This window comes from Bubalus kerabau, chromosome 17 (genome assembly GCF_029407905.1).
Source record: "Bubalus kerabau isolate K-KA32 ecotype Philippines breed swamp buffalo chromosome 17, PCC_UOA_SB_1v2, whole genome shotgun sequence".
NCBI classification, from domain to species: Eukaryota; Metazoa; Chordata; class Mammalia; order Artiodactyla; family Bovidae; genus Bubalus; species Bubalus kerabau.
In genome coordinates, this window is record NC_073640.1 from 43,054,787 (window position 1) to 43,082,106 (window position 27,320).

A 27,320-nucleotide genomic window follows, 5' to 3' on the forward strand; every position below is an offset into this window, starting at 1 on the left:
TAAGAAGGGATTAGATAGAATGGGATCCTGTAAGGTCTTAGATAAGCTCTTTAATTTGATAGACCTAGGAAAATAGATGAAGACATGCCCTTTGATTAGGAGCTTGATGAAGTCAGGACTGTTCTGGTTGTTTTGTTGCTAAATGCTCAGTCCCAGGGCAGTACCCGCCATGGTAAGCTCCCATGTGCACTAAGTATTCTGTTGAATAAAGGATTAGCTAGACGAGTGTCATGCAGTTCTCACCAGTGACCATTTGGGAGAGGTTTTCATTTAAGACAGTGCCATTACTATTCATGTTTACATACTCCACATTAGAGCCACTATTTCCCACTATTATAGCCAAAAATTCTAGCTGTAATAAAGGAGGGGAATTAAGTGAAGTCTCTGCAAGAATTAAAGGCAAATGGGAAGACTTGCAGTTATATTCACTACAGTAGCTCATTAAAGGAATCAGTGATGCCTTTCAGAGAAGGTATCAAGTCTACTCATATGAATTGCAGTTGTTGAGCCAATGCGTTTAGATTATGCAAATTATATTAGAAAAAAACTTCAAAAAGAGAAGTTCCCGTTTTCTCTTTTCCATCTCCCGCCTTGTACCTCAGATAGCCTTCAGAATTTGTCTACATATAGATTTGGATGGCTTCTCCCACTGTCTGTTCCTTGTTTCTTTGTGGTTGCAACTGAGGATTTCTTCTCCATCATGATGCCTTTTCCCTTCAGAGATAAATTAGGGTTTATTTCCAGAAAGAGTATTAAATGACCCAAGATTTTCTTCACATATAACAATGATGAAAGAAAGAATAATGCAGAATGTCAGCATGAAGCACAGTTAAGCGTGAAAAGTAATCAGATAGGGAGGAAGACATTAGAGAGATGCTAAATATCAGGTGTTAAGGACAAGTAGAAATACTTATAGGAGACTTAGAACAGTGAGACTAAAATTCTAGGTATGATAAAAGTGGGAAATTAAGTGAAGACTATGCAAGAAATCAAGGCAAATGGGAAGACTTGCAGTTATATTTACTACAGTAACTGATTAAAGGAATCAGTGATGCCTTTCAGAGATCAATGAGGTTATTTAGCGACAGCAAAGTCAGACTTCAGAAGATGGAACATTTAGTTCTTCACTGCAGGAGAGTTAGCCAGAGAAGCTCATGGGATGGAAGCTAAACAGTAGGCAGAGGGAAGAAAAAGAACCCAAGATGTTTATACTCAGGTTCGTATATCTCAAGAAGAGATCAGTTACAGAGGGCTGCCAACCGGTTTAGTTTCTCACTTTCAGTTCTCTTTTTCCCTTTCTCCACTACTTTTGGACTCTTGTTCAAGTTTTTTTAGGCTATTAAAGGCAGAGAGGACCTAGAACAAAAGGTACTCCTCCCTGGCCATCAACAAGAAATGATTGTCAGTGGGTGTAGTGAGCATGTCAAGGATAAGAGGCGTGTGTTAGCCTTGTCTACCAAAGGACACTCAGTTCTTGTGGATAAAACCCACACCTCTTGGACAGATGCTGTTGGAGTATTGGACCCCATGAAAAGAAGGTCCTCATCCAAGAAAGTTCAGCTGCCAACAAGCAGACAGGTTCTCTAGGCCAGGCAGGCTTGTTCTTGGTAAGTTAATCCCAGGGCCCTTGTACAAGGTGGCTGATGTAAGCCTGCTTCTCTACTTCCTATTTCATGAAGGAACCACTGAGATAAATTTAGGACACTGAAAAATGCTCTCTGTGTCACTCACCTTTGGCTTCCTCACTGGCTTGGAATGCCAAAGACAGAGCCTGGTTGTTGTTCTTCTATCTCTTTTGAACACACAAGTTGAAAGGAGGCCATGAACACTCTACAAGCCACAACACAATTCACTTGGGGTACAATTATAAGCACCCAGACTCCAGAGTCAGATTAATCTGGGATCAGATTCCAGGTGGGTGCTCTGCTAGCTGTAGACTTTGGGCAAGTCACTTCACTTCTCCAAGCTATGGGGATAATAATTGCACCCATTTCAGTAGGTTGTTTGGAATATTAAATGAGATAATGGATGTAAAGTATTCAGATCAGTGCCTATTATTAGTAAGCACTAAAGCAGTGTTAGTATTATTACTAGTGTCGCTGTTGTTTTCCTTTCTAGTTTTTAATCCACAGTTATGATCTTACTAAAAGTACTCCCAACAAGCTTATATGACATCAGTTAACACATCATGAATGCCACTGAACTTTTCTCTTAACAGCAAAGCCAGTTCTATTCCTATCAGATATGCACACATCTCTTACTTATCTCCCCAGTCTCTAGTCTTCAGATCTGTCTGAATTCTCTTTGCATTTCTTCTTCCCTTCCACATCTGGGCTCCAGCTTTGAGAGGCTGTGGGGTTTCTTGTTTCCTCATTTTCCATCTGAGACTCCTAGGACAGATTTGAGATTGCTGGATGGCATCATCGACGTGACAGTTAGAACTGGACATGGAACAACAGACTGGTTCCAAATAGGAAAAGAAGTATGTCAAGGCTGTATATTGTCACCCTGTTTATTTAACCTATATGCAGAGTACATCATGAGAAACGCTGGACTGGAAGAAACACAAGCTGGAATCAAGATTGCCGGGAGAAATATCAATAACCTCAGATATGCAGATGACACCACCCTTATGGCAGAAAGTGAAGGGGAACTCAAAAGCCTCTTGATGAAAGTGAAAGTGGAGAGTGAAACACTTGGCTTAAAGCTCAACATTCAGAAAATGAAGATCATGGCATCCGGTCCCATCACTTCATGGGAAATAGATGGGGAAACAGTGTCAGACTTTATTTTTCTGGGCTCCAAAATCACTGCAGATGGTGACTGCTGCCATGAAATTAAAAGACGCTTACTCCTTGGAAGGAAAGTTATGACCAACCTAGATAGCATATTCAAAAGCAGAGACATTACTTTGCCAACAAAGGTCCATCTAGTCAAGGCTATGGTTTTTCCTGTGGTCATGTATGGATGTGAGAGTTGGACTGTGAAGAAGGCTGAGTGCTGAAGAAGTGATGCTTTTGAAGTGTGGTGTTGGAGAAGACTCTTGACAGTCCCTTGGACTGCAAGGAGATCCAACCAGTCCATTCTGAAGGAGATCAGCCCTGGGATTTCTTTGGAAGGAATGATGCTAAAGCTGAAACTCCAGTACTTTGGCCACCTCATGCGAAGAGTTGACTCACTGGAAAAGACTCTGATGCTGGGAGGGATTGGGGGCAGGAGGAGAAGGGGACGACAGAGGATGAGATGGCTGGATGGCATCACTGACTCGATGGACATGAGTCTGAGTGAACTCTGGGAGTTTGTGATGGACAGGGAGGCCTGGCGTGCTGCGATTCATGGTGTCGCAAAAAGTTGGACACGACTGAGCGACTGAACTGAACTAAACTGAACTGAACTTTCTTCTGCTGTCTTTAAATCTTTTTTTTTTTCTTTTAAAAAGAAATCCTCTCCTGTTCCTGTGTCCCTAGAACCTCTACGTCTGACCACCCCTCTTCTCACAGTTACATTTCCTTTATTGCTGGGGGCTGTCCAAGATAGGTCTATGTACTCTGGGTGAGGCAAGCAGGACAGAAGAATAAGACTTTAAAAGGATGGAAGTGTTTGAACCTGCTCCGAGACTGGCCTTGCTGCCAGTCTACCTTCTACTGCCCTCTGTGTTCTTGCTTCACAGTAGTGTTGGGTGGGGCAAACCTGTAGGGAAGGAAAGTAGAGTTAGGCCAGGGTTTGATTCTGAGCTCCATTGCTTGGTGAAGCTGTAACTCTTAGGGAAAGTGTCTGTTTCCTCATCTGAAGAATGAATTGTAATGAAGCTCAAAGGTTATTGCGAGGATCAAGTGGTGCCTCATGTACAGTGGATGAGCCATAGCAGGAGTGCAGTGTGATTTCTTCTCCCAGAGTAGTTCTCAGATGTTGGAAAGTCCAGTGCAGCTCCCCAGTGTGTGTAGGTGGGGTTTTAGATGATTAAGCAGTTAGTTTTCAAAAAATAGTCACATTTAAATAATAAAATAAAATTTTTCAATAATAGTGCCCATTACTGGGTTTTTCTTGCAGATTCCAAGGATGGTGAAAGTTGTTGAGGAAAGTTCACCTTACTTTAAAGTGATCAGCCCCAAAGATATCAGCCACAAAGTCGCTCCAGGAGTGCCATCCGTGTTCCGAATCCTCTTTACACCAGAGGAAAACAAGGTAACAGCAGCGCTGGCAAGACAGCGGTTGGATGCTTGTCGCTGGCAGTTTGTAATTCTGAACATTCACGGAGGTGGTGGCGGTGGTAGTGGTGTTGTCGATGGTGTTGGGGTCATTGATGGTATTGCTGGTGGTAGTGGTGAGAGGAATGGTCAGGGTGGATGAGAGGAGGGGATGGTGCACCACTGGGAACAGGAAAGAACTGTCAAACAGTCATGAGGGCTTATATGAGCTGCAGTAGCCAGACTGTAAAGAAGGGTAGCCTTCTGCATGCTTCCCTGGCACCTACCTCAGCATATTTATGTTGGACAGTGCAGCTGGAGAGGCACCAAAAAGGGAAAGACGTGGTCCAGGTGTAGTGAGCTGAGACAAAGGGTAGAGATCACGGCTTCTTGGGAGTTTGGGATCCTAGTTAGTTACATCCTTCCTCCCCACCCTGTAATTAGTTTAGGAGAGAGACCTAAGATTCAAATGCTGATCACAGTATCGGTCTCATTAATGGCAAAGAATGTGACCAGGACCTGAGGCCCAGAGAAGGCCTCCTTCTGCTCCCTAGTGACAGTGGATAACCAACCCTCGGGGAAGGGCTCACCTCACCAGTAGCTCTGCCCAAGCGCAAGTGGCGAAGCTAGAGCCGAAAGCAGAGGCCTGCCCTGTCTTCTTACCCCTGTCTGCACAGAGCCTGAGCTCAAAAAGAAGCCACTTCCGCCCAGCACCACCACAGCCATCAGGCCTCTAGCCCATTTTCAGGCTCTCTCTCCTCAGTTGTGTAAATTCCAGTTACTTCTGGAAGGAAGAGCTAGCTTGAGGGACTGGGAGGGTGGCTTCTCCCCACCCTTTCTCCAAGAGTGCAAGATTGCAGGTTGCGTTTTCCTCTGTAAGGGGCAAAGTGGGGACTTGTGTGGAAGAGAAAAGGATTTTGCCAGCATGACTGAAGGAACGAGGACAAAAAAAAAAAACAAAAAAAAAAACACAACACACCAAGGCTAAAGTAGGCATAACAAAATGCCAGTGTATATGTCAGGTTAATAGTGTGTAGGCTTATCTGCGGTGTGCCATTACAGGTGGGATCAGAAGAACATGATGGGGATAGTGAACTAGCTTTCACTCCTTTCTTCTCTATCACTAATACTTTTCAGCTGCTGTAAATGTCATTAGCGGTGTTCCTGCTGCTGTTGCTACTGTTTCTACTTTTCTAGAGAGCAGGGATAGAGGATTTACTGTGACCTGCCAAGCGTGGATCACTGTAGTCAGTGGTTAGAAATTTCATTATATAATACTGTTGTTATTAATTTTCCACTTTGTAGTATTACTGTTTATTTCTTGGATTGTGTTTATGAACTTTTAATTTTGTTTGGGGTGTTACCGAAATAACCAAAAAGATAAATAGGTCCAGAAGTAGTGTTTTTTGCTGTACATTATTGAAGTCCTGATTTTTTTTTTCTCCAGGTTCTATATCTGAATATTATCTGTGAAGAGAATGGTTGGATTTAGTTTGGGGGTCAAATTCCTACCCTGTCATTTTATTATAAAAACTGGCTATAGTAAGCCTTTGTGCAGCTTGAAATGTAAAGCTTGCTGGATTCAACGGGTTGGCTTTCCTTAATTTTTTTTCTATGCTGGAGAAGAAAAAAGTCTTCTGTTGAATAAGTATTATTCTACCTGCAGGCAGTCTGACTGAGAAAGGGATACACAGAACTTTCTGAAGAGGTGGAATGTGCTGTGTCATCAGAGGTGTGTGGGTTCCATGGATGAATTCATTTGTCAAAGTTGTACACTCAGTATTTATGCTTTCTCAATATCTAACTTTTACCTTAAAAACTTAAAATGTAGTAATAGCAATAGAAAGGCAAATGGATAGAGGCACAGATGAAGCCCTAAGGCCAGAACGTTAGTTACTGTTGAATCTGGGTGATGAGTACATGGGGTTTGTTATACTCTTCTGTTTTACTTATAAATGTTTTTAATTTCCCCTCATCAAAAACTAAAAGCAAAGGGAGAGATTTTTAGAACTACTTATCTATACAGCAAATAATATATTTTAAGTGAGTTTATACCTATTTTATGGAGAAGGCAATGGCACCCCACTCCAGTACTCTTGCCTGGAAAATCCCATGGATGGAGGAGCCTAGTAGGCTGCAGTCCATGGGGTCACTAAGAGTCGGAAACGACTGAGCGACTTCACTTTCACTTTTCGCTTTCATGCATTGGAGAAGGAAATGGCAACCCACTCCAGTGTTCTTGCCTGAAGAATCCCAGGGACGGGGGAGCCTGGTGGGCTGCCGTCTATGGGGTTGCACAGAGTTGGACACAACTGAAGTGACTTAGCAGTAGCATACCTACTTTATAAATATGAAATGCCAGCATTCCCACTGAGGATTACTCCATGGTTGTATTTCGTGGCTGCTTATCTTACTCCTAGCTTTTTTATTCCCTCTTACATTCCATTTCACCAACATTGCCTGTGGTCTATTGGGAAAGCCCTAATTAAAAATAAATCAGTTAAATGTTGCTTTAGTATTTCTTCTAAGTATTTGAAAGTTATCAAGGATTACATGCATCTGTGAGAGGAGATAGGCTGAGAGTAGTGGCTGACTATGAGAAATTTATACCATTTTCAGTACATTAGGATTTTGTGTTGGATTGGGCTCTAAGCTGTGAATTAATTGACATAATGTGTGTTTCTGAGGATGTAGTGATCCTTTTACTGACTGTCTAAGACTACTGGTGGGTATTTGGGGAAGCACCTGCTGCTAGTTTTGGTCCCCATTTTTCCACAAAGATCCTGCCATCCTGCACCATCAGCAGGGCCCCATTGCAGTAGTTTTTCTGGTTGTCTGGGCATCTACATTTACTCTTACTGTTGGAAAACCAACAGGGTGTGCACAGAACAACCAGCTGGGGTTAGTCCTGCTGTCTTCAGTGCTGATCCAGAATGTAGCAAAGCGTCAGCAAGACCAGATTTATTTTAGGAAGAATAAAAGTCAATCTTTTCACTGTATCATTTTTTCTCCACTTGGCCAAATTGATAGCCAGAGTGCATAAGTGTTTTTCCTCCTATCCCCTGCTGATCTGAACACACTTCATTCTCATTTACCCTCCTCACATCTGGAGGGTGAGATATGTAAATTGCAGCATGCCACAGTTTAATAAGCCAGTCCTCTTTCAATTGGATTTTCAGCCCTCTTTGTATATTAGCATGTCAAAGATTATAATGCAGTATACATTTTTTTTCCCTGTCATCTAGTAATCTAGCTTCCTGGAGATTTAACTTGTTAAGGATGCCAAATACCCAGATAACAGGTGCAGCAAATTCATTTTAGCTTTCCTTATCTCTTTTCACACGGACTTGAAAAAAAAGATTGGATATGTTATTTATCTAATAATCCTAGTGTACATGTCATGGAAGGTAGAAACATAGTAGTCAGTGTTATCATAACACTATAAAATTCTGGAGCCTGGCATCTTTCTTGACCTCTTAAATTTGTATCTTTACTATTAAAAAGAATATAAGAAATACTAGGCTTTTGTAGGAAAGCAAAACTGGGTACATCCTTGGACTTAAGACAGCATTAGTTTGCAACAGTGTTGGCATATGAAAATGGTAGCAGTGGTTTACAGAAAATATGAAGTGATCTATTTTTTTTTTTTTTTTAGTTATTTCGTCACATATCTGACTAGCTTTATTTCTGGAGATTTTAATCATTTTGATTTGCATCAGATTTTATTTACTCTGAAAATGCTTATTTTCAAATGACATATATTTATGTTTTTTAAATTTTATTTTTAAATTTTACATAATTGTATTAGTTTTGCCAAATATCAAAATGAATCCGCCACAGGTATACATGTGTTCTCCATCCTGAACCCTCCTCCCTCCTCCCTCCCCATTCCATCCCTCTGGGTCGTCCCAGTGCACCAGCCCCAAGCATCTAGTATCGTGCATCAAACCTGGACTGGCAACTCGTTTCATACATGATGTTTTACATGTTTCAATGCTTGCTCAGTTGTGTTTTAAGAAAATGCCTAGCTTGTTGTCAGAATAGTTTTCTTGGTTTGTTACTATGAAATTTAAAGAATATGGCCCAAGAAGAATAGAAAAACATTACAATAATTTGTTATCCAGGTGTACATATTTTTTGAAAAAGCTTTAAATTTTTTAATTGGAGAATAATTGCTTGACAATGTTGTGTTGGTTTCTGCCATCAGATCAGATCAGTCGCTCAGTCGTGTCTGACTCTTTGCAACCCCATGAATCGCAGCACGCCAGGCCTCCCTGTCCAGCACCAACTCCCAGAGTTCACTCAGACTCATGTCCATCGAGTCAGTGATGCCATCCAGCCATCTCATCCTCTGTCGTCCCCTTCTTCTCTTGCCCCCAGTCCCTCCCAGCATCAGAGTCTTTTCCAATGAGTCAACTCTTCCCATGAGGTGGCCAAAGTACTGGAGTTTCAGCTTTAGCATCATTCCTTCCAAAGAAATCCCAGGGCTGATCTCCTTCAGAATGGACTGGTTGGATCTCCTTGCAGTCCAAGGGACTCTCAAGAGTCTTCTCCAACACCACAGTTCAAAAGCATCAATTCTTCGGCACTCACCCTTCTTCACAGTCCAACTCTCACATCCATACATGACCACAGGAAAAACCATAGCCTTGACTAGACGGACCTTTGTTGGCAAAGTAATGTCTCTGCTTTTGAATATGCTATCTAGGTTGGTCATAACTTTCCTTCCAAGGAGTAAGCGTCTTTTAATTTCATGGCTGCAGTCACCATCTGCAGTGATGCAAATCAGCCATAAGTATACTATAGTGCTAGCATTTTGAATTAAAATATAGATTTTTTAAATTAAATATATTTTAATATAAATATAAATATAAAATATTAAAATATAAGATTGGCCACAATAAGCAATTCTTGTTGACAAAAATAATGATAGGGATTTAGTTTTCTTCCTGCCTGGAATTCGCCCTCCCTGGTTCTGTCTAGGTTCCCCATGTAATCCAGGTGCTTAGCATAGGGCCTAACATATAGGAAATTGTGATAAATATTTGAAAAGTGAGATAAGTAAGTTCATCTCAAGAAAATAAAAGGTAGTTTCTTCAACTTGAAGATGGTCTAGAGATGATAAAAGCAAAGGCATAAGAAAAAGGAGCTCAAATATCTTTTTGTGCCATCAATGTATTCAGTTCAGTTCAGTTGCTCAGTCATGTCCGACTCTTTGTGACCTCATGGACTGCATGCAAGGCTTCTCTGTCCATTACCAGCTCCTGGAACTTACTCAGACTCATGTCCATCAAGTCGGTGATGCCATCCAACTATCATCCTCTGTTGTCCCCTTCTCCTCCTGCCTTCAGTCTTTCCCAGCATCAAGGTCTTTTCCAGTGAGTCAATTTTTTGCATCAAGTGGCCAAAGTATTGGAGTTTCAGCTTCAGCATCAGTCCTTCCAATGAATATTCAGGACTGATTTCCTTTAGGATGGACTGGTTTGATCTCTTTGCTGTCCCAGGGACTCTAAAGAGTCTTCTTGAACACGACAGTTCAAAAGCATCAGTTCTTCGGCACTCAGCTTTCTTTATGGTCCAACTCTCACATCCATACATGACTACTGGAAAAACTATAGCTTTGACTAGACAGACCTCTGTCAGCAAAGTATTAGATGTATCAATGTATTAGATGTTAACTTTTCCCCTGTCTTTTCAACCAGGAGAAAGATGTCTAGAAGTCTTCTTTAAAAGTGTTTCTCCCCATTTTGTTTCATATCTTCGTAGTGAGTCACATCACTATTTTCTAGCTTTCCCAATTTGATAAATGTCACTTTGTAATATGGCTAATGAGGCTCTTAGGCATTCTCTTTATTAAGAACTCTTGATAGTGTAGTATCCAAATAAAGATATTAATATGAATATTATTTCACTCATTCTACACCAGGCTCAGTGCTATAAGCCAGGATCCAGTGGAGAATAGCAGAAGCTTGGCTTTCTTGGGGGCTTATTCATTCCACAATGAATAAACAGACATATCATTTAATATCAGATAGTGACATGATAGAGAACAGAAAATGGTAGAGAATGGAGACCGTTTCCTTTCAGTAGGAAGATCAGGAGAGACTTCTTCAATGAGGTGACTTTTGGGTAGAGAGCTGAACTGGGCAGATATTGTTGTCTGGGAGCAGAGCATCACTTGTGGAGGCCCTGTGACAGAAGCATGTCTGGCAGCAGGTCAGGGAAGTGGATGGCCTGTGTGACTGGAGGAGAGGAAACTGCTCAGAAAATGGTAGGAGACAAGGTTTGTAGAGGGTGAGACCATGAAGTATCTTAGAAGTCATACAGAGTAGAATAGGAAGCCATCATAAAGTACTTAAGCTATTTTTTAGTATGGAAGCTTTCACCCGTATGCAGGAGTATAGAAAATGGAATAGTGAGGTGTCATCACCCAGATTTTCAAGCTATCAGCATATGACCATCTTGCTTCATCATCCTGTCCCCCTGCCGCAGAGGATTTTGCAGCAACTCCCATACATCATTTCATTGTACTTCATTGTTTGTCTCTAAGTGATAAGGTCCTTTTTAAAAGTTAAATCACAGTATATTTATCACATGTAAAAATTGACAGTAGCTCCTTAATATCATCAAATATCTAGTCAGTATTCAGATCTGCCCAGTTGAGTAATAAACATACGTATATGATGTATATGATGTATTTGATGTATTTGTAGATGTAGATGTGTGTACATATATATGTAGATTTGTATATATGTATATGTTTATTTTTTAAGTTCATTTTCTTAAATTGGGATCCAATCAAGGTACTAAGTGCATCTTCACCAGATTCCATAGAGTGATCCTCCATCCCCCCTGTTTCCTATAGACTAGTAGTTAGATCTAGAGGTTTAGTTAGATTCATGTTTGATTTTTGAGGGGCCGGAATTCTTGGGTGATGTGGTATGTCCTATTGCATCACATCAAGGCACAAAATGTCTGTTGTTATGCTTTATTTTTATAACGATATAATGAACTTCCTGAGGTACAATTCATACAGGAAAGATAGAATAAATGCTTGATTCTTCCCCTTTTTCTACCCTGGTGAGTTTTGATTAGGAATTACGTATCTGACTTACATTTTAAGTTCACTCTGGTCGCTCTGTGGAGAATAGACTGAAGAGGGTGTGAGGTGTAATGGCTAGCTGTGTACCCTTGACATCTATTTTTCTCTTTCCTCATTGGTAAGAGAATCACAAATTTTGATTGGATTCATAGCTGCCAGAGATAAAAGGCTGCTTTTCCCCAGCCTTCTTTGTAGCTGCTGTGTCTACGTGTTGGCCAGTGAGACGTGAACAGGACTTCCAACACGTGTACTTGATGGAAGCCGACCCAGTGGGAGGAGTGAGGAAGGGAAACAGGAACTCAGTTTTATATGTTAAGTTTAAATTTCGCTTTAGACATCCAAGTAGAAATATCAAGGAAGCAGTTGGACACAATGGTCTTCAGTAAAGGGGAAGTGTTGGGGCTACAGGCAAACATTTAAAAATCATAAATCATAAATATAAGTACCACCCTTAGTGGTCAGCAGAGTATGATGCTAAGAAGAAGTAGTCATGAAGTAGGACAGAAACCCAGAGACTGCAGTGCTTCATAGTCCAGATGGATTGTTATTTTTTAGTCACTGAGTTGTGTCTAACTCTTTGCAACTCCATGGACTATAAGCCCACCAGGCTCCTCTGTTCTCCACTATATCCCAGAGTTTGCTCACATTTGTGTCCATTGAGTTGCTGATGCTATCTATTTCTTCCTCCACCCCTTGTCCTTTTGCCTTCAGTCTTTCCCAGCAGGGGGGTCTTTTCCAGTGAGTCAGCTCTTCACATCAGGTGGCCAAAGTATTGGAGCTTCAGTTTTAGCAACAGTCCTTCCAATGAATTTTTGGCGTTGATTTCCTTTAGGATCGACTGGTTTGATCTCCTTAATGTCCAAGGGACTCTCAAGAGCCTTATCCAGCACAACAATTCAAAAGCATCAGTTCTTCAGTGTTCAGCCTTCTTTATTGTCCAGCTCTCACATCTGTACATACTAGAAAAACCATAGCTTTGACTACACAGACCTTTGTCAGCAAAGTGATATCTCTGCTTTTTAATATGGTATCTAGGTTTGTCATAGCTTTCCTTCCAAGGAGCAGCATCTTTTAATTTCATGGCTGCAGTCACCATTCACAGTGATTTTGGAGCCCCCCCAAATAAACTTTACCACTGCTTCACTTTTTCACCTTCTATTTGCCTTGAAGTGAAGGGACCAGATACCATGATCTTAATTTTTTGAATGTTGAGTTTCAAGCCAGCTTTTTCACTCTCCTCCTTCACCCTTATCAAGAGACTCTTTAGTTCCTCTTTACTTTCTGCCAATAGAGTGGTATCATCTACATACCTGAAATTGTTGGTACCTCTCCCAGCAGTCTTGATTCCAGCTTGTGATTCATCCAGCCTGACATTTCATACGATGTACTCTGCATAGAAGTTAAATAAGCAGGGTGACAATATACAGCCTTTTTGTACTCCTTTCCCAATTTGAACCAGTCCATTGTTCCATGTTAGGTTCTAACTGTTACTTCTCGACCTGCACACAGGTTTCTCAGGAGATAGGTGGAGTGGTCTGTTATTCCCATCTCTTTAAGAATTTTTTACAGTTTATTGTGATCCACACAGCCAGAGGCCTTAGTGTAGTCAATAGATAAAGTATATTAAAAAAAGAAGCACTAAAATATTTATGACATTTTGACTCCACTTGTTTGACTTAGTGTGACTAGAATGCTAGATTTCTAATTAAAACAATAGATATGCAACAAGCAACAAATATTTACTCTATAGCACAGGGAACTGTAATCAAGATTTTGTAACAACCTGTCAGTTCAGTTCAGTCGCTCAGTCGTATCCGACTCTTTGTGACCCCGTGAACCACAGCATGCCAGGCCTCCCTGTCTATCACCATTTCCCGGAGTTTACCCAGACTCATGTCCATTGAGTTGGTGATGCCAACTAACCATCTCATCCTCTGTCGTCCCCTTCTCCTCCTGCCTTCAATCTTTCCAAACATCAGGGTCTTTTCAAATGAGTCAGCTCTTCACATCATGTGGCCAAAATATTGGAGTTTCAGCTTCAACATCAGTCCTTCCGATGAACACCCAGGACTGATTTCCTTTAGGATGGACTGGTTGGATCTCCTTGCAGTCCAAGGGACTCTCAAGAGTTTTCTCCAACACCACAGTTCAAAAGCATCAATTCTTCGGCGCTCAGCTTTCTTCACAGTCCAACTCTCACATCCGTACATGACCACTGGAAAACCATAGCCTTGACTAGATGGACCTTTGTTGACAAAGTAATTTCTCTGCTTTTTAAAATGCTGTCTAGGTTGGTCATAACTTTCCTTCCAAGGAGTAAGCGTCTTTTAATTTCATGACTGCAGTCACCATCTGCAGTGATTTTGAAGCCCCCCAAAATAAAGTTCGCCGCTGTTTCCACTGTTTCCCCATATAATTGCCATGAAGTGATGGGACCGGATGACATGATCTTAGTTTTCTGAATGTTTAGTGTTAAGCCAACATTTTCGCTCTCCTCTTTCACTTTCATCAAAGGCTCTTTAATTCTTCACTTTCTGACATAAGAGTGATGTCACCTGCATATCTGAGGTTATTGATATTTCTCCCAGCAATCTTGATTCCAGCTTGTGCTTCCTCCAGCCCAGCGTTTCTCATGATGTACTCTGCATATAAGTTAAATAAGTAGGGTGACAATATACAGCCTTGACGTACTCCTTTTCCTCTTTGGAACCAGTCTGTTGTTCCATGTCCTGTTCTAACTGTTGCTTCCTGACCTGCATACAGGTTTCTCAAGAGGCAGGTCAGGTGGTGTGGTATTCCCATCTCTTTCAAAATTTTCCACAGTTTATTGTGATCTACACAGTCAAAGGCTTTGGCATAGGCAACAAAGCAGAAATAGATGTTTTTCTGGAACTCTCTTGCTTTTTTGATGATCCAGCGGGTGTTGGCAATTTGATCTCTGGTTCCTCTGCCTTTTCTGAAACCAGCTTGAATATCTGGAAGTTCACAGTTCACATATTGCTGAAGCCTGGCCTGGAGAATTTTGAGTGTTACTTTCCTAGCGTGTGAGATGAGTGCAGTTGTGTGGTAGTTTGAGCATTCTTTGTCATTGCCTTTCTTTGGGATTCGATTGAATACTGACCTTTTCCAGTCCTGTGGCCACTGCTGAGTTTTCCAAATTTGTTGATGTATTGAGTGCAGCACCTTCACAACATCATCTTTTAGGATTTGAAGTAGCTCAACTGGAATTCCATCACCTCCACTAGGTTTGTTCATAGTGATGCTTCCTAAGGCCCACTTGACTTCACATTCCAGGATGTCTGGCTCTAGGTGAGTAATCACACCATCATGATTATCTGGGTCATGAAGATCTTTTTTGTATAGTTCTTATGTGTGTTCTTGCCACCTCTTCTTAATATCTTCTGCTTCTGTTAGGTCCATACCATTTCTGTCCTTTATTGAGTCCATATTTGCATGAAATGTTCCTTTGGTGTCTCTAATTTTCTTAAAGAGATCTCTAGTCTTTCCTTTTCTATTGTTTTCCTCTATTTCTTTGCATTGATCTCTGAGGAAGGCTTTCTTATCTCTCCTTGCTATTCTTTGGAACTCTGCATTCAAATGGGTGTATCTTTCCTTTTCTCCTTTGCTTTTCACCTCTCTTCTTTTCACAGCTATTTGTAGGGCTTCCTCAGACAGCCATTTTGCTTTTTTGCATTTCTTTTTCTTGGGGATGGTCTTGATCCCTAATAACCTATAATGGAAAATAATCTGAAAAATAATATATGTGTATATGTATAACTGAATCACTTTGCTGTGCACCTGAAATATTCTAAGTCAACTGTACTTCAATAAAATCAATTTATTATGAAAAACAAAAGTAATCCACTGCGCCCAAAGCTATTAAGAATAGAATAAAGCAAGGATGTGGACTTAGCCTTTGGGTTTGGCAAAGTCATTAGTGACCTCGGTGAGAACAGTTTCTGTGGAATGTTGGGTACAGAAGCCTGATGTGGTGGGTAGAAGAAAGAATGGAAAATGAGGAGGTGGTGATATTGAGTATAATAACACTGTTGAGGAGTTTTGCTATAAAGAGTAATTGGAAAATGGGGCAGTAGCTAGAGGTGGGTGTTGAAATTGAGGGTTGTTTCTTTAATATTTAAGGTGAGGCTATTTAAGCATTGTTATAAGCTGATGTTTATGTAAGCGATTTAAGCACTGTTATAAGCTGATGTTTATTTAAGCAATTTAAGCGTTGTTATAAGCTGTGAATATTCCGTGAAGAGGGAAAATTGCTGCTTCGGGAAAATCCTGAGGTGAGTAAAAAGGTTGATCTAGTATTCGAGGCAAGAAGTTGGTCTTAGATAAGAACAGGAGTGAAGGCAGAGTATATGGACTTAGATACAGGTACACTGGTAGATTTAAGGTAACTCAGCAAAAAAGCTCAAGAGGCTATTAATTACCTTAAATGGATGAATCATGAGGTAACCACATTATTGTTATATACTAATGATAAAAGTGATCAAAATAAATTTGAAATTCCTTGGGTGTCTTCACAAGCCAAAGATCAGAGGTTATTCCCTTTTAATAGATGGAAAAGTGTAGGTGCCCCTAAGAAGCTGAGACCTCAGCTAAATCATATGAAGACTCAAGAGTGATAGAGAATAAGGCTCATGAGACCTGATTAGTCTTGTTTTTAAACTGATTGGGACTTGAGAACTGATTCTTCCCTTTAGAAAGGTAAATTTCAGATTGAGAATATACTATAAAGTAGTTTTAAGTGGATAGGAAATTTATAATGTTTTTCAAGGACAGTGAGTATTAGATGTGCTGAGTCCTAATCATACCTGGTTTTACTGTGTTAGCCCTTCCACCTCAAGTTTAGGAATGGAGAAAAGGCAGAAAGAGGATTGCAAGGGCTTAACCATGGGCTGAGCTCACTCTTGAATGCCTGGGGAGTTGTTTGCTGCCGTAGAAGACACCATTTTTCTTTGCCTAAGACATTAAAGGACAGAATTATTGCCACATTTGCTTTCTGTCATGAAGCTAATATAAAATCAAGATTCATTTTTTCCACTTCTCGGAGTCAAATCTGCCACTTTTGTATTCCACTGCATTTTTTTTTTTTAAAGTTTGGAGGATAGGCATGTTGGAAGGGAGGCTAATGGACAAAAAACTGGATTGGAAATTTCATCTGGAGACCATTTAGCATTTTTAGGATGTAAAGTAATTCATGACTAAGTCTCTCATAGTAGAGGAGAAAGAGTGAGGAATAAATATTTTGGCTCTGAATGGTGGCCTGGTTGCTCTGAATTTAAGTACAGTGGAAGGAAGTACATCAGCTAAAGCAGTTGCTTAGCTTGCAGGCTGATAAATCCTCCCAAGTCACAACACATGGATTAATTTTAAGCCAATAGAGCAATATATAATTGTATATTATATAATCTAATATAGTCATCTTAAATATAGAACTTTAGTGATTAGAATACATTTTTAAGGAGTTGTGTGAAGAATTCCTTCATATTCTTTTATGTGAATTGATTATAAAAAAGTATATAATTCTGATAAAATTTCAAATCTTCCTCATTGGGAAATTTGAAAAGATTTGAACACATCCCTGTGAATATTTCAACTAGCCTCCTACACTATTTTCAGCTGTCTTCAATTCCTTATAGAACAAGATAGAGAATTATGTAAATATAAAAAACATTACTTGCAGATCACCTCTCTTCATGGATTCAGCAGCATCTTTTGTTCTCTCTGTCAAAGCCTCAGTTAATAATATTAAGTTTCCACATATGCCAGCAACTTCCAGTTTCTAATTCCCAACAAAACCTTTGCTTGCTGGGTTTGATCTCCTAAGAAAAAGTGAAAACAGTACTTATCTCTTTAGGATTCTGATGTAATCAGACTAGACTGTTTCATTGTTGAATTTTGTGGAGTTTTCTAGGATCAAGTATGCTTCATGTGACTTGTACCTCCTTATATCTGAATGGCATAATTTTTGAGCCTGCTATTACTGTGCAGAAACCAGAATTAATTGAAGAACTAAGAGTCCAATTCATGAAATTTAAATAAATTTCATGAATACTGCCCACTAATTTTCATGACTTGCTCCTACCTTAGGACCTTTATGTTTGCAACTCCCCTCACCAGGAGCACTGCATTTCTAGATCTTACGTGACTGGGTGTTTTCCTATTCAGGTCTCCATTCAGAGGTCACGTCCTCAGGGAGGCCTTCTTGGCTGTTCTAACCTAAAGCAGCCCCTTCCTGTATTGTCATTTCACCATTTTGCTTTCTTTGAAGTCCGTGTTGTTTTCCAAAATTATCCTGTTCTATCATTATCATCATTAATCACCAGGATTACTATTATTATCCTAACAAGAGTACAAATTGAGTTTTTCCTACATGCCTTGTGCAAATCATTGTGTTTTATGCAACATTTTTGTAATGACAACTACCATGCATTGAATACTTACTACTCACCAAGCACTAGGCTAAGCATTTGTTGTACTAAGCCGGGTCAGTGTCATCTCTTGCTTGGACTGCTGCAGTGGCTTCCTAACTGGCCACCCTTTTTTCATCTTAGCCTCCTTACGGTTCGTTGCCTGCATAGCAGCTAGTCATTCTTCTAAAACAAGTCAGGTGCATCATGATCAGCTTTCACCATCATTCATGTTTTTGGCCGTCCTCAGGTTCTCCCAGTGGCTTACAAACTCCTATGTCATCTGGCCTCCCACCACTTCCTTGCTGTATCTCTAACCCTCCTTGCCTTTTTCCCCTCGGGCCATGGTCTCTGAATCATCCTTTGCTCAAATTACCACCCACCCCCATGGTGTCATTTCTCCCTTCACTTAGGTTTCTGCTGAATTGTCACCTTCTCATAGAGGCCTTTCCCCACTCACTTATACCTAATTTCTCTTCACTCTGCATCATATTACTCATTTGTCTGTCTTCAGTAAATACCTGTTGAGTGTTTACTAAATACCAGGTCCTGTTCTCAACACTGGGTATGTGAAGTCAGTACAATGGGCAGAATCCCTGTCGGCATGGAGATATGGGGTAGGCATAACATAGACTAAATAAATAGGAAGCACGTAAGGTCACTTTGGGAAAGCTAAAGCAAACGAAAGGCTCAGGTTGATGGGACAGGAGAGGGAGAGTTAAGTTTACAGTAGGGCAGGTGGGGGAGGCCTACGGGAGACAGTGGACATTCTGCAAAGTCCTGAAGAAAGTGAGGGAGTGAGCGATGTGAATAACTACATGGAAGCGTGTTCTGCATGGAAGGAGCATTGAATTTGAAGGCTCTGAAGGGAGAGCATGTCTAAAATACTCAAGGAGCAGCAGGAAAGGCTGTAGCTGGGGGACAGGAGCCAGTGGGGGAGGGAAGTATGGCTAGAGAAATGACAGGGGTGCCAGATAATAGCGGTCAGCGCACCCCACCTCTCTGTTTGGGAGATTTTGAACAGAGGAGCCTCCCGAGCTGACATGTCTGACCCTTGTGTGAAAAATAGACTTTTGGGGAGCAAGGTTTGAAATAAAGGGTCCAGTTAGCCCTGAAAAGATTGGAGAGGGTAGGGTCAGGTCAGGATGGCAGAGTAGAGATAGTGAGACCTAATTGTGGTCTAGATATATTTTGAAGGTCAGTCCTATATGTTTACTAAGAAATTGAGAAATAGAGCAATCAAGGATGTCTCATGCCAAGATATTAAATCCAGGTCTCTGGAAGGGTGTAGATGGCAGTACCGAGATGGGGAGGCAGTAAAGGGACAGATTTAAAGTGGAAAGAAGGTCATGATCAGGACCTCAGTCAGCATCGTGGAGCTCTTGTGGGCATGAGAAAAGGCTGCTCCTGTAGACTGATTCAGTAGGCACGGTCAGAGTGAACTGGATTTCAGGCCCCATTCTTTCCCTTGGCAGGGTCTCTCTGTGCACAGTTGTAGGCAATGCATTAGTCAGGGACTTTGCTCTGGGCCATGGTAAGTTTGTAGCCATTGAGATGCTGATTGGGCTGCTGGGTGTGAGTTTGGAGTTCAGGGAGGCAGAAAGACTGCAGATTTAAGGCTGTGTCGTCCATGGGGTCGCGAAGAGTCAGACACGACTGAGTGACTTCACTTTCACTTTTCACTTTCATGCATTGGAGAAGGAAATGGCAACCCACTCCAGTGTTCTTGCCTGGAGAATCCCAGGGACGGGGGAGCCTGGTGGCCTGCCGTATATGGGGTCGCACAGAGTCGGACACGACTGAAGTGACTTAGCAGCAGCAGCAGTAGCAGCATGAGACCACTCCTAGCTGTTTTATCTTTATATTTTTTAATATATTTGTGTATGTATTACATTGTACATTAGATATGCTTTATTTACTCATTCATTGTCTCCGCCATCACTGTGTAAGCTCAAGGTGATCCATGTCTGTGCTTACTACTCAGTTGTACACCCAGACCCAGCTCAGTGCCTGGCACCTGAACACTGATTAACGTGGTTGGATGAATACACTAATTGAGAGTACCACTGCTTTTTACTTGTCCTGTGGATTTCATGAAATTGAGTGCATGGCCTTAAGGTCTAATTTTCAGTTTGTCAGACATTCCTGTTTTCTGCTCAGTACTTCAAGTCCAAAGAGGTTTGAAAACCCTCACCACTGAAAACCATTTGTTATGTGATTACCAAAAGGAAACTTGAGTTCCAAGAGGCCATAATGCTTAATCAGGATTGCCTTGCAGCCAAAAACACATGCTAAAATGATGGGGAAACTTGAAGGAAAATGATCCTGGTTTAGATAGAAACTTCCTTTCACGGTGATTCTGAGCTTCTGGCCTATTCTTGAGGGGACTGTTAACACTTCGCTTTCACGTTTAGGTTTGCTTGTTGGTGAGGGTTTACTTTTAACTTTGGTGCATTGAGGGTAAGAATTCCAATTTCATGAGAGGAGATAGAGGGTGACTTGATTCAGTACTTCTGTTGCATTTATGCATTTAAACTTAAGACAGGGGAAGATAGATGCCCAAGACCTCAGCATTTTTATTTGGAATGGTCAGTAATGGCTTTGCACATGAGGTGAGGTTTGAAGTTGTTCTGTGCTCTTATCTATTGTTGTATAAAGACAGACCACTCCCAAATTCAAGTATTAAGGCTCATAAGACTGTTGTTTAGCTAAACTTGATGGGACCCACTTATGAGTTGAGTAAGCAACTGCTTAACTTGGCTGGGCTCTCTCACATATCTGGTGCCTCAGTCTGGTCTAGCATGGCCCTGGCTGGGATAACTGGGCTGCCATCTTGCAGTAGGCTAGACCAGACTTACTTACATGGCATGATTTCAAGAGCTAGACCGGAAATGCCCAAAACTTCTTGAGGCTTTAGCCTGGACCTGGCATAGCATACCTTCTACCAAATTCCATTGGTCAGAACACAGTTGAAGAAATAGACTCCACTCATGATGGAGAAGCTGTACAGTCATATTGCAAGAGTGTGGTTAGAGACCATTAATTGGAGCTATCAGTCTAATAGATGGCTTGAAGGATAAGTTGGTAGGGTTTAGAAGGAGGACATGAAGTTACTGGTATGAACCTCCTCTGGTCTAAAGAAGAATGCACCTCAACTATCGTGCATCCCACCTCCCTAATGTCTGAGAAACACAAGAAGTATATAAGCTTCTCTGTTGGCTTGTAGGTTTTAATTAATCTCATTGAATTGTAATTAATCTCATTGAAAGTACATCTTTCTTGAGAAGGTTTCATAAAATATATATATATACACATACACTACACTGTTTTCCAAGATGCTTAGCATACAGCCATATTTCTGGTAGTTATCTTGATCATGTTAGTGTTTTCACAAGTAATGATTGTCTCCTTCTCTTGTAGGATTATGCCCATATGTTGACCTGTGTTACTGAAAGAGAAAAGTTTATTGTGCCCATCAAAGCTAGAGGTGCACGAGCCATCATAGATTTTCCTGACAAGCTGAATTTTTCCACTTGCCCTGTCAAATACAGCACTCAGAAGATCCTGCTGGTACGAAACATTGGCAACAAAGATTCTGTATTTCACATCAAAACTCATAGGTATGCATTCCTTCAGCTCTTGGTTTTGATTGATTCTAGCTAAATCTAGTCCACACACGTAATTTCCCAGAGTAGCAGTCAAGATGCAACTGCTTATTACAATCTTCAGTTGCAAGGATGGGAGACCTCCTTGATATGGGGCAGACTTCCTCTTCATCCCATGAGAAAACCAAAATTCAAGATTACCTATTTGGTTAAGGTGGTTTTCTGAAATTCTGGATAAGAGACTGAGCAATAGAGAGATTGTCTAACTTGCTCAAGAGCACACAGCTAGTAAGTGAAGGTGTTCAATGTTAATCTGATTATTTATTTGGTAGCTACAGTGTAGTAGACGGTGAGAGTACTAATATGGACTTCAAGGACCTCTCTTATAAGGCAGGAAAGAACAGTTGTTATGGGACATGAAAATGCTGGCTGATTAGCAGGACCATAATAAGAATGGCCAGCTTGGGAAGACAGGAGACAGAAGGTCAAGTTCTTTTCTATGGCTTTTTGAAAAATAGTGCAGATCCTGGGCTGAATCATGAATTCATTTTCATAAGGGCTTTATCTGTGGAATCCTTTGCTAGTTTAAGGATACATCTCTTCAGAAAGGATTAGCATTTACTTCTGCCTGGTTACCAAAGGTTAGACCACATAGACGTCCTTTCTGGGAATTTCTTGGCTTAGGGTTTCCTGGACTTAGCATGCGTGTCCAAACCCCAAACCTGTAGAAGACACGTGTCCAATATGAATTCCCTAGAGTCCCTCTTTCCCTCCCTTGGAACTCAGATAGACATTTTTCCTTGTGCTAATGTTTTGGTAGCCTTTGACGTTTCTCAGGTTTAAATGGGGATTTTGTTACCAGTCCCCCTGACTTCACCATCCCAAGACCTTTTCTCCTGCTTTAGCAGGGCTGTTAAAACCCAGGCTTCAAGGGCTCAGTAGCCTACTGTTCTGGTTCTTATTTTCCTGAGGATTTGAATCCTGCGGATTTGCCTTTTCTTTCTTTCTTTTTTTTTTACATGCTTAGCTACACATTTGCATAAGTTTTTTTTTTTATCCAGACTTCCTAGGTATTTTCTGGTGGGAGAGTTTTCAGGTTACTTGGTCTGCTATGTTATAAGTAGCAGGGATGCCATAATATATGTTGAGGCACATCCCACAGGAGGGAATTCATGCTTATTCTTACATGTGTCCCAGGAGCATCACTATATGTAAACCAGTTCATGTAGATTCAAGTTTCTGTCTGGCATCATTTGTTCCTGGCTGAAATCTACTTTAATATTTCTTGTAGCACAAATCTAGTAGATATCCTATCAGTTTTTGTCTACCTGAAGAGAAAGCATATTGTCTTCATTTTTGAAAGTTTTTTTCTCTATAGAGTTGTGAATTCTGTATACATTTGATGAATATAGAATTATATGTACATTTTTTAGTACTGGAAAGATGTCACTTTATTGGCTTTTGGCTTACATTTTTCTAATGAGATTTTAGAGATTTCTAGCTTTGTTCGTCTATAGGTCTATAGGTAATTATATCTTTTTCTTGGGCTACCTTCAAGATTTCTGAAGGTATTTGTTTTTTAGCAGTTTAAATGTGATGAATCTAGGTGTGGATTTTGTTTTTGGTTATTTTTTGTTTTAAGAATTTTATTTTGCTTTTATTTTGTTTTGCTTTTAATCCTGCATGACATTCTCTGAGCTTCTTGGATCTTTCACTATTTTTGGAAAATATCAGCTATTATCTCTTCAAATATGTCTTTTGCTTTTGCTCTATCCTCTTTTATCATTTCTTCTGCTTGTAGGAATGCTCTGTCTGCCACAGGTGAACTCCTTGGCACATGTCTCATCTTAATTAGGAGCAGGGCATTGCCCATTTTTGTTTGCCCTGCAATGTCAGCTCTCTTATGGGTTTGAGAAAAATTGTGATTTTGTGGTTTATCTGGTTTTTTTCATTGTTAGGGTTGGAGAAACACTCTTTCAAGCTTTCTTCCTCCTGGGTGGAAGCAGGACTCTGACCCACTTTAGATAAATCAGTCAGCAGAAGCAAAGGAAAAACTCTTGTAAATCAGTGTCTGTTCATATTGTCAAAGTACTTATAAAGCTTTTGTTTGCATTTTGTGGTGAGACTCATATTTTGATTGAAGGGAAGGGAGCAAGTTGTTTAACTGGCTCGCTGTCACTTAGAAAGAACCAATCTCTTTACATTAAGAAAAAAGACTCTTCATAACTGCCATCCATAATACATGTTAAAAACTTCCTGTTACATTGATATTGTTCCAGTGAAAGAGAGAATCCGCATAAGGTGGAAAAACAAACACAGGCAGCATATCTTCCTGAATTGTTTGGCTGAATCTTCAAAACTACACATAAATGGCAATACATTCATATAAAGTAAAATGAAATCACAGAGTTAATAGTATGAATTTGCAGGAAAATATCTAAAGCTTTTGTATCCATACAACTGAAAGTGAATCATAATGTAGAAGCACTTCTAAGGTAAAATGGTGAGCTAACTCAAGGACTAGCCGGGAATCATAATGACATTAGAAACTCATAGTCCCACATTTTAATTTTACAGATGAAAGAAGTAAGGTCTGAGAAGGAAAATGACTTATTCAAGTTCTCCCAGTAAGTTAATAATAAAACTTGGGTTAAAAGCCAACATGGGCCAGTTCTGGCCTTGTTTACCTTAAGATCCATTCCTCACCCTTCCAGACTTTGCTCAGCATCAGTGTTGGGCTGTGTTAGCCCCCTAGCCTGCATACCTGCTGGATGCCAGCTGTGTCTGTCCAGGAGGTGGGAACTAGAAGGAGGTTGGAGAGTGGGAAGGGGTCACAGCATTTCTCTTTCTCCCTCTCTGACTTCAGTAGAGCCCCCAGCAAGCAGGTGCATCTCCTCTACCGTTCTAGTTCCTGTCAGACAGACCTGCCATGGTTCTAACTTCCACCCGGTCCCCAGGATCTGCTAACACTTCCTCCTCTCCTTTTGTCTCCAGCCCAGTGATGGAAGTGGCTTACTGCTGTTACCAATCCCTGAGCTAGTTTGCCATCCTAAGTTGGGCTTTTCATAGCTTTCATCTTCTATATAATCAAATTCAGTTGAATTTCCTGTTCATTTTTGTTTTCCTGTGTAGATTCTGCACCAAATGGTACTTTTATGTTCTTTCCTCTAAATGTGTGTATTCCAACCATAATGTCAATTCTGTGAGTTACTTCCAAATCCTTCCAATAAATCCCCTTTCTGTCTAAGTTAGCCAGAATTGGTGTCTGAGGAATGCAGCTGATTTTGTGGTCACATTGTATTAAATCCGAATGTCTGGGGAGATCCCCTGATGACTACCCTAAAAAACGTGTAGGTGATTATGTTGCCCAGGCAGGACTGAGGACCCCTCTTTCATTGACAGCATGGTTGTCAGCAGACATAGTGGAGCAGTAATAGTTTGGGAAGTCAAAAAGTCTTGCTTCTTTTATGGTCATTATACAGTTAGAAATATCTCTCAGGAAATTGTTTTAAAAAAGCAGATCATATTATTTTCATTGAAATAATAGTTTAATTAATGGCTAAGTTTATAAATAGGTTCATATAAATAACAAAAACTAAAACTCTCTTTATGTGTCTGTTGCTCCCATTAGAATATGAGCTTCTCAAATGCAAGGATTTTATCTCTTTTCATTTGTATGTCCCCAGCATCTAGCAAAGTGTCTAGAATAAATAAGTGCTCAATAAATGTTTATAGGATGCCTAACCAACAGTATATCACAACAACAGAGCTACAACTATAAACCTCTACAATAATTTAAAATAAAAAACATGCTCCAAGTACAATAAAAGAGGCATAATGTTTTTTTTACACTATGAAAGGAGCCTCAATGTGCTGTAAAATATACAGAGAACACAAACAATAACTTATCAACTTTATTACAGATTTGACCTAAAACTCTTGTAGGTACCAGAATAACTTTGACTATTAAAGTAGGATTAATTTTGGAAGGTGAAATAGAAAGAATGAAGAAGCAATTTCAAAATCTAAAATCTCAATTTAGGAATCAATTAATAAGATTCTCTAAAGGAAAAAAATACTAATTTTATACTCAGTGTTTAATATAATACAACCAATATTTAGTCTTCTGCTAAAATATTGAATCATTTGGATGGGATCATTTTAGTTTTTACAAGCAGTTCATAGTGAATTGAACAAAAACACAAAATCTTTCTCATGGCTCATGATTTTTCACAAACCTGAATTCCCTCCCTGATCAAGTATGCAGTATTAATGAGGATGTGATATCAAAACCAGACATTCTGGTAGACAGAGCCAGCCTTATACCCTGGAGGAACAGCACCTTTTACCTCTTTGTAAGATCATTTTCTGGTACTTGGTATTCTCTAGCCTTTTCAGTCTGTCTGCCTTTAGTAAAATGAATACAGAATCAAATTATAGACATGTTTAAGCACCAGAACTTAACACACGCTCTCCAATTAATGTCTGATTTATTGAGGCAGCTTAGGCAGCTCTAAGTAGCAATGGCTGTCCCAGGTGACTTTCTAACCACTGAAGAAGTTTAGTGTAATATAAGCCCAACAATCAGCACAAAAAGGAAGAAACTGTTACCACTCTTTAGAATTAGAATTTCTAGAGGTCCTAAGAAGAGTCCCTTTGTCCACAGAAAATTAACTTAGGTTCTGTAATGTAATACTAATTCATTCCAGAACTGTTATTTTGCTACTGAGAAATGATTGAAAAGAAAATGAAAATACAGTGTAGGAAGAAAAATATTAGGAACTAGGGAAGCAGAGATAGAAGAAAATACTACATTCTTTTTCTCAAAGCCAGGAAGCTGGGGCCAGTTCTTGATTCTTTCTGAGCCTTTAAGAAAGGAAAGAACTTCAAAGACAGTAAGACTCACCTTCATCTCCCATCAAGTAGAAATTCTTAAGATACCAGAAGTCTGCTCCTTCTGTATTCCACCAAAATGGTAGAAAGATTAAGTAAAAATTAGATATATTTTAAATTTCCCTTTAAAAGTTGATTATAATTCAATTCAACATGTTTTGAGAGGCTCTTATGAGTGAATAGCTGTGCATGGGCTGGTGAGAGACACAAAGATAAATCTAACCAGGTGGTTTCCACGTTCAGGGATAGTTTGGGGAGATAGGGAGAACTTGAACTTGATGGCAGGCTTCCATCCCTGCTGTACCACTCACTAGTTGGGTAGCTTTGGGCAACTTGCATGTGCTTTTAGAGCAAACGTTTCTCATGTCTAAAATGCAAATAACAGGACCTGCTTTCTCAAGGTTTTTGAGGACTAAAAGAATTGACAAATATGAAATGCCTACTGTAGTATCCAGCGTAGAGTACATGCTCTTGAAATTTTGTTTGCTTTCTCTTTCCTTTCAAAAGTCTCTAGCTATTGAGAGAGACAGGCATGAAGACTTATTGTAGTACAAAGTAAAAAGTAAAAATAAAGTTACAGCTTCCCCTGAGAGGAAGGAGACTTTATTAATAAGAGGAAGAATCTGAAAAGATTTAAGAGGTAACTCTGAGTGTGGGCTCTGATGGGTGACTTTGGAAAGGAGTATGATGGGGAAAACAGTGAATGTTCTTATACAACTCAAGCAGTTCTGGAATGTGTAAGTAGGGGGCACTGTCTGGCTGGAAGGAAGAGGAGATGCAGTGCTGGGGAGGGTTATGGGTGAAGAGACTAAAACCCTCCCATCCTGTGCACCCCAGCCTGATGTGAAATGTGACAGGTATACAGGACATTTGGACAGATGTATCTGTTTGATGCGGAGAAGGCAATGGCACCCCACTCCAGTACTCTTGCCTGGAGAATCCCATGGATGGAGGAGCCTGGTAGGCTACAGTCCATGGGGTCACTAAGAGTCGGACACGACTGAGTGACTTCACTTTCATTTTTCACTTTCATGCATTGGAGAAGGAAATGGCAACCCACTCCAGTATTCTTGCCTGGAGAATCCCAGGGACAGAGGAGCCTGTTGGGCTG

At 40.3% G+C, this 27,320-nt stretch overlaps 1 protein-coding gene across 1 annotated transcript in view; it reads left to right on the forward strand.

The window, feature by feature from the left end:
• HYDIN (HYDIN axonemal central pair apparatus protein) overlaps positions 1-27,320 on the forward strand; it is a 419,919-nt gene that overhangs the window by 98,670 nt on the left and 293,929 nt on the right. Inside the window, 2 exon segments of the mRNA XM_055554109.1 lie at positions 4,051-4,185; positions 21,132-21,331. Coding sequence (XP_055410084.1) covers positions 4,051-4,185; positions 21,132-21,331 — 335 coding nt within the window.